The sequence below is a fragment of the Lissotriton helveticus genome, chromosome 2_2 (genome assembly GCF_964261635.1).
Source record: "Lissotriton helveticus chromosome 2_2, aLisHel1.1, whole genome shotgun sequence".
Lineage (NCBI taxonomy): Eukaryota > Metazoa > Chordata > Amphibia > Caudata > Salamandridae > Lissotriton > Lissotriton helveticus.
In genome coordinates, this window is record NC_136060.1 from 387,705,233 (window position 1) to 387,720,397 (window position 15,165).

Consider the following 15,165-nt stretch of genomic DNA (forward strand, 5'->3'; position numbering starts at 1 on the left):
AGCCGTCTTTAGAGTGAGAAGACGTAAAGGACAGTTATGATGGGGCTCAAAGGGAGCGCACATCCGATAAGTCAAGACAAGATTTAAGTCCCATTGAGGCATTCTGAAAGGCACAGGAGGGAACGTGTGTGTAATGCCTTTGAGGAAACAGTTAACAACCAGGAACTTAAAAAGAGAAGGCTTATCATGAAGCCTCAGGAAGGCGGAAATGGCAGAAAGCTAACCTTTGATAGTGCCCAGTGCAGAACCCTGCTGGGCCAAAGATAGAAGAAACAGAAGAACCTCAGAAAGAGGGGCCGAAAGGGTATCTACAGCTTTTGCTGTGCACCATGCCAGAAATGTGTTCCATCGGCAGGCGTATACAGTTTTAGTGGAGGGACGCCTGGCTAACAGAATGACATTACAGACCTCGGGAGGAAGGTTGAAAGCAGTAAACTGTCGCCGCTCAATCTCCACGCATGGCGGTGGGGGCTGGACAGGTTCAGGTGAAGGACCGTCCCCTGCTGCTGCGACAGAAGATCCTCCCGAAGAGGCAGTCAGATCAGGGGATCGATGCTCATACGGAGTAGCTCGGGATACCATACTCTTCGAGCCCAGTCCGGAGCCACAAGAATAACTTGGGCCCAGTCGCGCCTGATCTTCAGAACTCTGGGCAGAAGCGGTATAGGCGGAAAGGTGTACAACAGACCGCAGCTCCACTCGTGACGAAAAGCGTCTCCGAGCGAGTGATGCCTTGTAAATTCCAACGCGCAGAACTGATGACAACGCGTGTTCTCTTCAGTGGCGAATAGATCTAACCAAGGCTCTCCCCACTGCTGAAAGAGACCTTGCGCCACATCCGAGTTCAGACGCCATTCTTGATCCATCACGCACCTGAGGCCGAGTTTATCCGCCCTGAAGTTCAGAGAACCTGTCAGGTGTTGAACCACCAGGGAAATACCCATATGTTCCAGCCATGTCCAGAGGCGCAGGGCCTCCTGACATTGGGTCCATGACCGCCCGGTTTGTTGAAATACCACATGGCGGTGGTGTTGTCCGTGAACACCTGCACTACTCTACTCTTCACAGAGGGAAGGAATACCTTCTGTGCAAGTCGGATCGCCCGGAGCTCCAGAATGTTGATAAGGAGCCTGGACTCCGCCGGAGACCAGAGGCCTCTGATCTCCGCCTTTCCCATGTGGCCGCCCCATCCCAGGAGGGACGCATTCATCACCACTGTGATCCGGTTGGGGAAGGGAGAGGGGTCTGCCATTGACCCAATGCCGGTTTGGGAGCCACCACTGCAACTGTTGTGCAGTGCCCTTCGAGATCTTGATGTAAATCGGGCAGGTTTCCCTGCTGCTGCGCCCACTGGAGCTTCAGCTCCCACTGCAGAGCCTGCATATGCAATCTGGCATGATTGATCAGCAGGATGCAGGAGGCCATGAGGCCCAGCACCCTCAGGCTCATCCTGACCGAAACTCAGGATAGAAGCTGAAAGATCAGAATCAGAGCCTGAATATCCTGGACTCACCGTTCGGGAGGATAGATTCGAAAGTGCGTCGTATCCAGAATTGCTCCGATGAAGCAGAGCTTCTGAGAGGGAATCAGGTGCGACTTCGGCACATTGATGGAGAACCCCAGCAAATGTAGGGGGTCGGCCGTAGTCTGGAGGTGGGAGACGACTGTCCGGGGCGAGCCCGCCTTCAACAGCCAGTAGACGAGATAGGGGAAGACTGGAACCCCTAATCGGCGCAGATGAGCTGTGACCACTGTCATCACTTTCGAGAACACCCGAGGGGTGCTGGTAAGGCCAAAGAGGAGCACAGTAAAGTGAAAGTTCTTGTGGCCTACCATAAACCACAGGTAACGCCGGTGGGCCGGCAGGAAGGGAATGCGGAAATATGCGTCCTGCAGGTCCAAAGCTACCATACAGTCTCCAGGGTCAAGGGCAGACAAGACCTGAGCCAGAATTAACATCTTGAACTTCTCCGTCTGGAGGAAGGGATGGACGTCCTTGAGGTCCAAGATAGGAAGCAGGCCCTTGTCCTTCTTGGGCACCAGAAAGTAGTGCGAGTAACAACCACGTCCTACTTCTGGCGCAGGTACGCAATTGATGGCCCCCATGGCCAAGAGAGCTGCAACTTCCTGTCAAAGAAGTGTCAAGAGATCCCCCGACATGCAGTGGTATTGGGGTGGCATGGCCTGAGCGGTAGTCTCGAAGGGGAGGGACTATTTGTAAAAACCCACCTGTCCGAAGTGATGGTGCGCCAGTGGGGGAGGTGTTGGCAAATCCTGCCGCCCACTGGCGTTTGATGGGCCTTAAAAACCGGACTAGGAAGGTTTGGAGGGAGTGGTGGCTGGGCTGGAGGTGGACTGACCCACCCGCTGGCTCCCTGACCCGGCTTGGTGGGTCCCACATCCGAGCTGATACTGTTGCTGCACAGGACTGAGGCTTGGAAACCAACGTGTCGGGGCTGCCCCTTCCATGGCCACGAAAGGAGCAAAAAGCAGAAGGCGGAGGAGGGCGCAAGGCGGATATGCCCAAGGACTTGGCTGTAGCCTGCGAGACCTTAAAGCGCTCCAATGCACTATCTGCTTTGTCGTCGTAAAGGCGATAGGCATCAAAGGGCATATCCTCCCAACTGTTCTGGACATCCCCAGAAGAACCAGTTGTCCTCAGCGAGGCATGTCGACGGAGCGCCACCGTCATGGAAATCGCCCTGCCCAGCGAGTCAGCGGTGTCAAGGCCACATCGAATTGTGAACTTGGCGGTATCTGTCCCTTCAGCAATAGCTTGAGAGAGCACTGTCCGGGCCTCCTCCGGACACTGCGGCAGCACGCGCACCACCATATCCCACACAGAGTGGGAATAACGGACCAAGAGGCATGGGGTGTTCACAGACCGCAGTCCTGAACTGGCAGAAGAAAAAATCTTACCGAAATGCTTCAGTTTCTTGGATTCCCTGTCCCGTGGTGCAGTAGGAAATGCGCTCGGGGACTCAGAGGTTTGGACAATTGAGCTGTCAGGGGTGGGGTATTGGGAAAGGAAAAGGGGGTCACCAGGGGCCGGGCGATTGGCCACGTTCCTATCCACAGGAGCCCCCTGTGTTGGGTCTGGTGGCCAAAAGAACGTCCGAAAGAGCATCGTTAAAAGGCAGCAGTGGCTCTGAAGAGGTAGCTGCCAGCTGAACCACTTCTGTCAGGAGGTTAGTCCTGACGGCCACTGTAGGGAGTTCGAGGTCGAGAGCCTCGGCCGCCCTACTCAATACCACTGCGTAACTTCCACCCTCCTCTGTAGCCACGGTAGGAGGAGACAGCATGCCAAGTTCAGGAGAGGCATCACGACCACTGGCATCCCCCAACTCCTCTGCCCAGTCCGGGTCCAACTCATAATGTGCTGTGAGAGGGTCCTTAGACCCCTCCCAGTTCTCCCCTTCCTCCGAAGGCTGATAAACAGGCCGAAAATAAGGAGGACGGACAAAGGGATAGAGATCCCCATCAGCGTCAGAATCTGCATTGAGTGACGCCGGTCCGGAGCCGTAGCCACATCGGGGCTGAAACCGGGGGCGACGTCGTCCGGTGGGCCGGGCGACGTGGGAGGTGTCACAAGGTCAACCGACTTCGACCGGGATCCATGCATGGATCCATGGGGGTCCTGCGGCACCGGAGCCTACAACTATGCCGGAGCCAGAGCCGCAGGCAGTAAAGAACTAGAACCCCCAGTCTGGCCTGCATGCCCAATGTCAGTTCTACGCCGTTAGCTGCAAATATGAGAATGAAAAAAGTCACTGGAATGCAGTGTATAACACTAACTTGAGCCTTGTTAAAACACAATACTCCTCAGAACAAGGAGGCTGTGGCTTTGTGAGGATTCTGCTGGTACATAAGAGTATTCACAAGAAGCATCATAACGGATTGTAAGTAAATTATTATTCTAATGGATACTTGTACATGTATGTTCTTCACCTGAATAAATACCAAATCAATACACTCCAGGCAGAGGGTCTGAGAAGCACAAAAAGTGCTGCACTCTACAGAAGACTAGGGCCATAAGCCCTGCAAGTCTAAGTTGAAACATGAACATACAACAAGGAAAAGAAAGAACCTGTGCAGCAATCCAGGGCACACACTTGTTGGTAACATGATGGGAGAAAGAAAAGAACCTGTCAAGTGACTCGATCCCCAAAAAATGTTCAACCAAAGACATCCAAAGGCATCCACCTTACCCTCAAACAATATCACACAGGCCTTGAGGGATTATGCTTACTTTTTAAAATATAATGATACATAAGGAAAATAGCCCAAGATGGCCCACAATGCCCAAATGCAAGCACGTCATAAGGCTAAGACTTGCCAGACATGATACGAGACCGACAATCATGAATTCTCCTCTCCTCCCCTACTGCCAAAGCTCTCAGACAACTCCTTCCACTAATGGTGGGGAATAAAACATGATTGGAAGCAGGAAGCTGACAGAGCAGCAACATTACACCTTGCTTAAGACAGATAAAACACCAACCACCCACAACACTGAAGAGCCGATCCGGGATGGAGCACACCACCACTCAATAGGATTGAATTCAAACCATTCCACAATCCAGTTCAACATGCCTGACCAAGGCCCATAGCAGGAAGAATGAATGGAAGGATGGATGGATGTAAAGATGTCCTAACAAATGGTAATGGAAGAGCATCCAAGAAGAACACAACATGCAGAATTGCCTACTTGTGTAGAAAGTGTTTCTTTGAAAAACATCCATAGCGCATTGTCAGCCTAGAGTGACTATTCCCCCTCCCCAATCCCCCTATAAAAGGAATACTAAGAATTCTCTGTTCCAGAGGACTCCTACCTTGCTACAAAGGCAGGCAACAAAATCAGAAAAGAAGAACCAACTCTTCAATAAGGGGGAATCCTAGGCAACAGATGAATCAAAAGTAAGAAGGAAATAGAAATGGAATACTGGTCAATACCTCAGAGTGAGTCCGGAAGAACAAGAATGCGGCCCTTTCCAAGTAAGACCTGCACACTAGTATAGAAGGGCCACCGACTGCATAGACTAACAGCATGGATTTCTCAGAAGAAACACTTCCAGCAGTACTAATAAATGTGAGCAATATGATCAGCATCATCTTGAAAAGGTAAAACCAAAAGGGTGACCAACGACCCAATTGAGCAACTACACAGGCAGACGCTCAACAGGAAGAGAAGCATCTCAACATCTGCCCCAAAGGACCGAAACATCTGCTACTCAATCCCAACTCCCCACCTGCAAGGATAAAAGAGACATGACTAATCTGCAAAAAACGTAATATACCCAAAAGGTGGTGGGTGACTTCACCAACACGATGAAGACAAGAGATACTCTGCTAATCCTTCCCAACACAAGAGAAGTAAAGTGTTGAAAAAAGACTATCAAGAGATCAAATACTTGGCTTCAAAACCATCATACCTGATGATCAAACAGATCTTGTAAGGGCACCCTCCAGGTCCAAACCATAAACATTAGCTTTCAATAAATGACAACTGATAAGAAGCAGGAAGTTGCCAGACTACATACATGGAAAACTCGCATTCTGAACCGGCAACCACATTATGACCTAAACACCATCCCCTACCAAAGAAGAAAACGAGCGGTTATGAAAAGTGCAACACGGCCAACATACCCAAACATAGGGCAATAACGCAGAAAGGTTACACTGGAAGACTTCTAAATGAAGGTGACTGATTGGTAGAAAAAAAACGTAACCGCATTGTCTTACTAGAGAACTATGCAACACTGACAAATGGCCAGAAAGAAGGAAGCTCAAACAGCAAGCCCCAAAGCTGGAGCAAACCCTCAACACAGAGTCCCATCAGAAGTTAAAACTATTTTTTCTCCTTATGCCCCACTCGCCAAAGAAGCATTAACAAGGTGTGAGATGTAAAGTTGTGATAGCTAGTGACATCTGGTCTTTAACTCTTCAAATGCACGACGCCTCCTGCAGCCACGGCGAGGTGGAAAAAAAAAAGGTCATCAGAGCTGGAGTTTTTACTACGTTTAAGGCTGCCGCCCAGTGAGGCCTTTGCGCCCCTATGGCATGTATGGAACATGCTTGCCGCAGATGGCAGCCTTAAAGATCAGGCAGAGGTGTATCCCCTAATGTGTTGTCTGTGTTCATGGTAGCAGATTGCGAGGGTGTGAACCATCAAAGGCTGCATTCAAGACATTTGCAGAAGTATCAGCATGAAGCTCCATTTCTCTCAACTAGGCATGTTAATGAAGGACCACCAAAGAGCCCACTGACCTGACCAAAGAATCCATAGTGTCAAGAGCAGACTGAAGAAGCGGTTTATTAACCCCAAAACCATCATGATCCACCTAATGAAGTGACCCTTCATGTGTTCTAGTAAAAGGGGAACCACCAGCAGCGTCATCACCCAAAAATGATAGATCACCCGCAGCTTATTGGTGATAAGCCACTTCACAACGCATGGTCTACACAGAATCCGGTATACTTCAAACAGACATGCCTGAGTTCAAGAATGTCTCATTAGAAAGCAAAATGAACTGAAATAGAGCAAACAGGGTGCAGTTTTCATGAAACCCAAGGGAAGATATAGTTCCACGAAATCAGCAGCCTTGTTCAACCCTGCCATAAAAGACAAAATCCTGAGAAGACACAATAACTGTGAACAATAGGAGTGACTTCATCAGATGTGTAGAAATTATTATACACTGAAATCTCAACCAAGGAACATCTTTATGGGCAGAAAAAGAGCAGAGTGAAATTGCTTCCTGAGCGATAACCACAGCAGGCTCAAAAGAAGAGGGCTTCATTGTATCCAAGAATGGAGTTGGAGACAGTGACATAGACTGCATTTATTTTGACACCCAGACATTTGGTGCCAAAAAACTGCTGCTCAGGCATAGTCAAGTTTATAAACTAGGTCGGCTGGCAACAGGAAATAGTCTCTTGGCCCGAAGGCCCCCGGCCGGTACCAAACGAGGAAGGGATATATTTGCAGAACCTGGAGAAAGTCCCCCACTCAGTGGGATCAACAGCAGGAGCTAGTACAGCTGGCAGTGCTGAGCGTGGATTTAGAACAGAGCTAGGTGCAGATATCGGGCTGAAGTTTGAAGCTGGAAAACCACTCTGGCGACCTGAACGCCTGTCCTGCAATCAGGATCGACAGCTTGGTGAAGAGTCCTTCAATTGGTAAGTTCTGAACCTGAAGAAAGAAGACTTCCTCAAGGAAATGCACCACTCCTGATTCGAGGACAGGATCTGAAGAGGCACTTATAATGATGCTAGTATCTGTCTCCTGCCTGGCACCAAAGGTCAACATGCATGTTAGTTATCGGGCAGAGAGGCACGCACTGAATCCAGACCACACGGACAGACTGAAGAGTTTTGGAAGCTTTGATACTGATTTCATGTTATATTTACAAATCATTGTAGTACATATAAGAATATAATCATGTATGCAGTTTTAGATCTCTATAATGTACATGTGGAGGATAAAATACTCTTCAACTGTATCCGGTGTCATTTCAAAACAAGGCACAGCTCGCGCCTCCCCATCTCATCAGCTCGGGAATGTGCTTCTGTAGACTTTCCTTAGATGTGCCATACTGAAGTGGGCCTTCTCTGTACTAAGAGGACCAATCCACCACCTTCAATCCTTGATCCTCTTTCTCCCATAGGCATTGTTTACCTGTTATCCAACATGGCTGCCCGCAGCTTCAGCTCCGTGGAAACCCCGCGCACAACATCCTAACGCGGCCCTCCAAGCCCCACTAAATTATCTGGAAGGGCCAAATAGCAAAATCGGACGATCTGGAGCGTCTGCCGCTGGGGCCGCCGATACTTCTAGCGGCTGCTCTGCCTTGATATCGGCAATATCCACCCCTGGCGAAAACCCCTCAAGATGGCGCCCAAGGTGAAACGGAGGTAGAAGTGGGGGGGCCCCGGTGAAACGGACCCATGGTATGAGGTAACAATGCAGGGGCCGCGACATCAGGAGAGGGCCCCCTGCTGCCCTTTCATCTTCCCCAGCGGGCGCGCGTAGCTGGGGCGGCCCGTGATCGCCGGATCTGCAGTCTCCATCCGCCTGTGTGGCCTGACCGCAGTGTGTGGATGGGGGCCCGTGGCCACAGCAGACGGGCGGGACAGGTTACACGACCGGGAGAGGATTTTAATTACAGCGCTTACCCCCTACATATGACGAAGCCGCTAACGCCCCCCCTGGGAGAGCCAAGATAGACATCAGCTTTTTGTCGAGCATGAAAGCTGGGTGGAGACCTGGAGATTTGTTTTAACACCCCTCCAGCTAATGACACGGGTGGACTGTGGTGCCCAGTACAGGAGCGTGGAAGCATTTAGACCAGGGATCATGTGTGTGCAGCAGCGGTGAAAGGAGGTGCAAATACTGAAGATGCTCCTCCTTTTGACTGTCTGGCTCCTTTTCCCCTCTTTTTCTTTTTCCGTTGGGTCGGCTCCCTGGTTTTCTTTGGACTTGGCCCTCGTAACTTTTGGACTGGAACTCGAGTGTGCCCCGCCATTTTGGGACCCTCTCCTGTTGTCGCTCTTGCCCTGGGTGCATCTTGCCATGTTGAGATGATTTCCATCGATGCCCACGACCCGGGTCCACCATTTTGTTGATTCTTGTCCTTTCCTTTGGTCCCTTGGATTCCATCCTGCTGACCTTCAGACATTTCTCTTACGCTGGACTGCCTTATCTCTTTCTCCCCCGCAGGTCCCCCTCTCTCCTCTCACCAATGTCAACCTCCAACTCTTCTCGCCCACATACCACTCTCTACCCCTTTTTATTTTAATTGTATTTTATCTTTATTTCTCTTTTCACTTTGTAAATATGTGATATATACTTGTCAAAGCCGAATCGCTGGTAAAATGGAATCCTGAGAAAATCTATTTGTATATATATGTATAAAGAGAGAACTCTAACCACTAGTATATGTAGTAGACCTTTGTACTCACTACCATTCCTATGTGATTCTTAGAGTTTATCCATTTGTATCTCTTCCTTGAGTGACTTTACAACTTGTACATTTGCAATTTTTTCTATTTGTATCTCCACCTTGAGTGACTTTACAACTTGTACATTTGCAATTTTTTCTATTTGTATCTCTTCCCTGTGTGACTTTACAACTTGTACATTTGAAATTAATTTTTTTTCCTGTTTGTATCTTATCTAAATCATGTAATCTAAGTCCTTATGTATCGCAACTGGTTCTTTTGTAAAGCGCTCTGACACCTTCGGGTAATGTTCACGCTATAGAAAATCGCATTAAATAAATAAAAACTCCTCCTTCGGCCTTCCCATACACAGATGGTACAGGAGTACTCTGAAGCAAAATCCCCTTCTTCCTACCTCAGGATAAAACACAGTATTGATTACTATTAAATACCATAGCTCTCGTTCTCTCTTGGTGTTAGACCCTAGTGTATTTAAATGTCATTATTTTGTATCCTCACTACTGAGAACCTTTTTGCTCAGAAGAGGAGAGTTATCAACCCAGTTGCAAGATTTTACCTTTTCTCATTTTCCTTGAGAAGCATTTGGTAAAGTCATCTGCCTTGAGGAGGTAGAGACAACCCTGGGGGAAGAGAGCAACCAGCAGCTGGGACTGCATGCGGTGTCGAAGGTGGAGGATCTCAGTGCTTTGCTCACAATGGAAGAGAAACTGCAGTGAATTCTCAAGTTTCTGAACCAGACATCATGTAGACCGAAGGAAGAGTCTTTCAAAAGGCACTAATAACACTTATGCCAAATTGATCTCTTCTTTGGTGAAATTGTAATTAAGCACTGCAAGACAATAACATTTAGTTTTTTGAGTGGAAAACACCTTTGGATCTGAATCGAAGGGTGCAGAAAAAGTAACTACTGCTGTCAGAGACACAGGGGTGCAGCCACATATGGAATGGTGATGTCACATCCAAGAGTCACCGCTTAGAGGAAGAGTCAAGTAACTTCTTGCCGGCACATGAGAGCAATTTCAACTTTCTGGATCCAGACTGGGGAGATTCAGAAGTTGATGAATCTACAGGTAAAATTATCCATCACATTACAATGTAAACTTCTGCCCAAGCTGTGCTTGACACACCAATGCAATATCTGTTCTTTAGTAGTGCTACTGTGTCACAAAACCAAAACAAAAAATAAGAGACAAAGTGCATTTTAGCACTTAAACATTTGAAAGTTTAGACTTGCTGGACAAGAATTTCTAATCTGCTAGCCTAAAGCCTAACAAAATAATAAAATATTACTGGGGTATGTGTGGGAGGTGGGAGTACACAGTGGTATTTCAGGTGCTATACAAGTAACTTTAGATATGTTTATGTAACGTTAAATAAATAACTTTAAACATGAGCTGTGGGTCTAGCTGATCTGATAGATGACATGTAAAAGAAAGCCACAAACAAAGGCTCAGTGATCTCAAGTTGACTGGGGAACTCTCTGCCCACCATTCTAAATCAAAACAAATTTGATTGAAACCTTTGTTGCTACTTAGCAATTAGAATAAACTACAATTTAACCCAATTCTTGAGTCCAACGTTCAGCGCCAGTGCTGAACGTTCTAAGAAACGGGTGGTAGTGCTTGCAACGGCCAACGGCCGACAACAGCACTAAAGGGGTTAACCACTTGGATGCTAAGCTACTGGTACCACTTCAATGTAATTTCCATTGAAATCAATGGAAACTCCATGACGAGTTACCCTTGTCATTAGCACTGAAGGGGTTAAAGGCCCAGGTCCCAGTCTCAAACTACTTCGATACCCTATCAGACAATGAACGACCACCACAAAAGCCTTCTCATTTAGGCGGGACAAACTCAGGAACTATCAAGTTGGTTTGTTCAGATAGAGAGGCATCCACTGGGGAAAAATGTTCTTTTACTTTAATGAGCTGGAATGTGGCAGGTCTGAAGGCGAAGTTAACCAATTCAGATTGGCTACATTTCATTGGGGACTATGACATCACTGATTTTCAAGAGACATTGGCCATCTCTCCCACATCCTGTGATAGGTATGTTTGTTACTCTAGCCACAGCATGCCTCTGGTGAACGGGAGGGCCAGGTGAGATCTTCTCTGGTTTAAATTACACCTCAATTTAACAGTGATGGTGCTAGATTCTCAGAGTGTTGTTTTACATGTTTTATGCATTAAGGATAGTTTAAGTCGATTTAAGTGTTATAACATTTAGTTTAGCTCCCTGAATATAGGTATCAAGAACCATCTATCCAAGCCCATCAGACCTGCCTGAAGTGCCCGCATTGGTTTGATGGACCTTGTTCAGAGTCCAAGCACCAATTAAGAAAGACTCTTGTATCTGCCCCAAGGGATCCCAGGGTAGTAGCCAAGGTGAGGAGGAACTATAAACTCACCATCAGGGACAGGAAACATATTTCATTTAGTAAAGATTGGGAACAACTTGAGATAGCAGCAGCCGGCAATTGCAGGAAAGTATTTTGAAGCACAGTCAATATCAGACAAAGAGATGCACCGCCCAATCCATTATGATCATATATAGTCAGCCCAACCTGGGTAACTTATTTCAGCATCATGTATCCGGCTGAGGAGGATAAGGCTCTAGCAGAATTGTTAAGCTTGAAGCTCTGTAATTCCCCACCTTTTGAAACTCTCAGTTGGTGAGGTAGTGGAAGCAATAAGGAAAAGTTTGGGTAGGAAGGCCCCAGGTCGTGTTGGGACATCTATGGATTTAATAGAAAAACTAATAGTGAACTCTGGGGCCCCCGGCTTACAAACATTTAACAATTCATTCAGCTAGAAAATTCCAGAGTCCTGGCAGCTATCAACCATCAGCCCTATCTTCAAGAAAGGGGATCTGATTCTTACCGACCCGTATCTCTAATTGACAGTACAGTGAAAGTTTCCTGTAGAGTACTTTTAATGCATTTAAGGAATTGGGTCAATTAGAACAATATCTTATCCCCGTTCCAATACTATTTTCGCCCCGGGCTAGGTACGGTGGAGCAATGCCTTACTTTTTTTTATAATCTAGGGCAAATATACGGTAGCCAGACGAGGCCCACTATACCTAGCCTTCCTGGGCTTGTCCCTAGATTTCAATTTGGTTAACAGGACCAGGCTGTGGTTAATGTTGATAGATATCGGTGTGTGTTACCATTGTTAATTTTCTCTACATTTTGCATGAAAACCTAGCAGCCAAGGTGAGATATAGCCCTACCAGGGAAACCACTGATACTTTTCATTTAACCGGAGGGGTACAAAAGGGGTGCATTTTGGTGCCCCTTCTTTTTGTCCTATACGTTTATTTATGATCTCATCTGGAGCCTGATGTAACCAGGATAGCTAACAAACTAGTCCCAGCATTAGTGCATACAGATAATGCTGTTCTGATGGTGACAACACAAACATCCCTTTGAAGTCTAGTGGAAGCCTTTGTCTCTTTAATGGGTAGCCTAGACTTAAATACCAATTTTAGGAAATCCCACGTCATGGCGTACGGCCCAATGAAGAAAAAACTGGCCTTCATTTCAGTTAAAGAAAGGCCCATGAGTAGTTTATGTAACTTCAATTGCCGCAGAGTTTCTTTTAATTCAGGTGGCTCAAGGCAGCCACAGCTTACCATCTTATGCGGAGTAAGATGGCAGGGGTTGTTATAAACGTTTTACGTACACATTTTAAGGGCTTTGCTGCACCCTTTATAACAATATATAACCATCAGTGTAGCCCAGCTGCTGTGTATGGGACTGGGATATGGAGATGTCAAAACCCTGCATCACTACAGATAGAAGAAAATAGTCATTCTTCACACTCACTTTGGAACACTCACAGTCCAGACGCTGATGTACCCTATACTTCCTAAAGCTAATTTTCTCTATCTGCTTATCAATTTTTGTTAGTGAGTGAAGATTGAAAAAAAAGTTGATCAAACCCCGATCAGTAAAGGACTTCCGGACATAATTCAGCTAGGGGGCAGAAAAAACATCTATCAAGTTAAAGACAATCTAACAACACGGCCCTATTAAAACTGGCCTTGCGTTAGTCCATATATTAACCCACAAGAGCAGCGAGGCTAGTTTAAGTGTGACTGATATATATACGGCAAGTTCAGCTCAGTGCATAATAAAATGCAAACTTGCTTATGGGCGATTAAGAAGGCGTCTGCAGATGCGATTAATCTAACTTATACTGGCCCAGTATTTTATCTTACCCCTTGCATTAACAAAATGGAGGGAAAAAATAGCTCCTTTTCCGTTTTAGGGAAGATACAGTATGGAGACTTATGTTTTTAAGAGTATGTTCACCAAAAAAACTCCAGCGTGACTTTGTGCCCCTGTGATGAGATTTCGCATTTTGTATTTTTCTGTAAGTTTTATATAACCTTTTTTTATTGTATTTGTAAAGCTGCTTTTAAAGGATTCAGGTATTATGAGATGTAAAGAAGCTCCATTGTATTTGCAGTGCTTCAGGAACTGTGATTTTGTTCTTAAGGTTTGTTCCTTCCTCAAATCCGCAGCAAGTACCGGAAAAACAATGGAGGGCTGAGTATCAGGAGGAAAGATGTGTCTCTATTGTAGGGCGAAAATACTTGTTAATCCAAGTTTGGCACGATTTGGCTCTTTATTACTATATTGTTCTTTGTAGAAGTTCAGTTTTATAATATGGAGTCGGATTTTAATGTGAAATCAGTTTGAACTGTTGTATGAATTTTAAATGCATTAAGGTTTCTTGAAAACTAAATAAAGATTTCTTCCTTCCAGAATAAACTACAACTCGAAAAATTGAAGTTTACTTCCTACATAGACACCTTAGAAAAGATGGAAGCAGTAAACACGATAAATATCAAATAAAAAAATCTACGGAATACAAACTACAATTATTGTACCTTTGGAGCAGACAAAGCACCACCTCACGTTAACATGTACGTGATGGCTGTTTCCCTTTTCGGTTTTGAAATGACCTGAGCAGATAATGCTTGTGGAAGTAATCACCGTACATCCTGCTGCCATACACCCCTCTCCAACATGGTAGGCAACAGGACAACGAACGCAACGCATCATTTTTCCTAATGGAGAAAAGAAATTGGATATAAAACAAAACATTTTATTTTTTAGACTTTGGCAATGTCCAACAAATGCAATATTTCTAGGTATATTTTCCATTTCAATAGTGCTTAAAACAGCATCACATTTTGAAACATTTTTGGATTAGATAGGTAATGTACAATCACGAATACCGAAGATGGATCTCAAACACAAATGAGTCACTTATGTAATAAAAAAATAAAAAAAAAAAGATATTTTAAAAACGAAAACACTTTATTGAGTAAAACTAACCTATCCCCGAGGGGCACACAACCACTTTGCAGTGGTTAATATATATATATATATATATATATATATATATATATATATATATATATATATATATATATATATATATATATATATATATATATATCCAAGTTTTACTACTCCTGCCACTTCCGACTCCCACACAGTAGCAGTACGGCGAGGAAGGAGACACAAACCCCACAGCAAATTTCAGGCAAGATCTTATTTATATTATATATATATATATATATATATATATATATATATATATATATATATATATATATATATATATATATATATACACACACACACACACATCTACAAAAATGCACCTGCAAGACCTCCGCCAGAGGCGCATCGACGGTCTCAACACCTTGTTTTTGTCATTTTACAGCTCGGCAAGAACAGCACTGTGCTAGTCCTATGCTCAAAGACTTTGCTGAAGAAATGGCAAAAGACTTTGTCCTTTACTATCTCGGAGTGGATGGCACTGTGCTAATCCTATGCTTAAAGATTTTGATAGAAAATCAGACATTTGAGGTGAGCAGATATAGAGTGTCGCTGGTGTTGAGAGTGCTCTATACAGGAGCTGCTTTCCACCTAAACTTTAGAACTATCTAGAGTTCTCTATGTTTTTGCATAATTTATTCGTCACTATGCCTGAAAGAGAATTTTTTTTACTTATACTGGGTGCTCCCTTGTGTTTGGACAAAGCTATACCTCTCTGAAGAGCTCTAATTAGAGTGAAACACTGTGTATGGGGTTGCTTTTAATCATTTCAGGTTGGCTTGGTTGGTATTTTTCAAATTCAAAGGGACAGCACTGTGCTAGTCCTATGCTCAAAGACTTTGCTGT

At 45.4% G+C, this 15,165-nt stretch overlaps 1 protein-coding gene across 1 annotated transcript in view; it reads right to left on the bottom strand.

The window, feature by feature from the left end:
• The window catches only part of NSD2 (nuclear receptor binding SET domain protein 2), a 1,080,265-nt gene that overhangs the window by 467,847 nt on the left and 597,253 nt on the right, over positions 1–15,165 (bottom strand). The window contains exon 14 of the mRNA XM_078678610.1: positions 13,860–14,039. Within this exon, the coding sequence (XP_078534736.1) occupies positions 13,860–14,039 (180 nt within the window). The remainder of the gene's footprint in view (positions 1–13,859; positions 14,040–15,165) is intronic.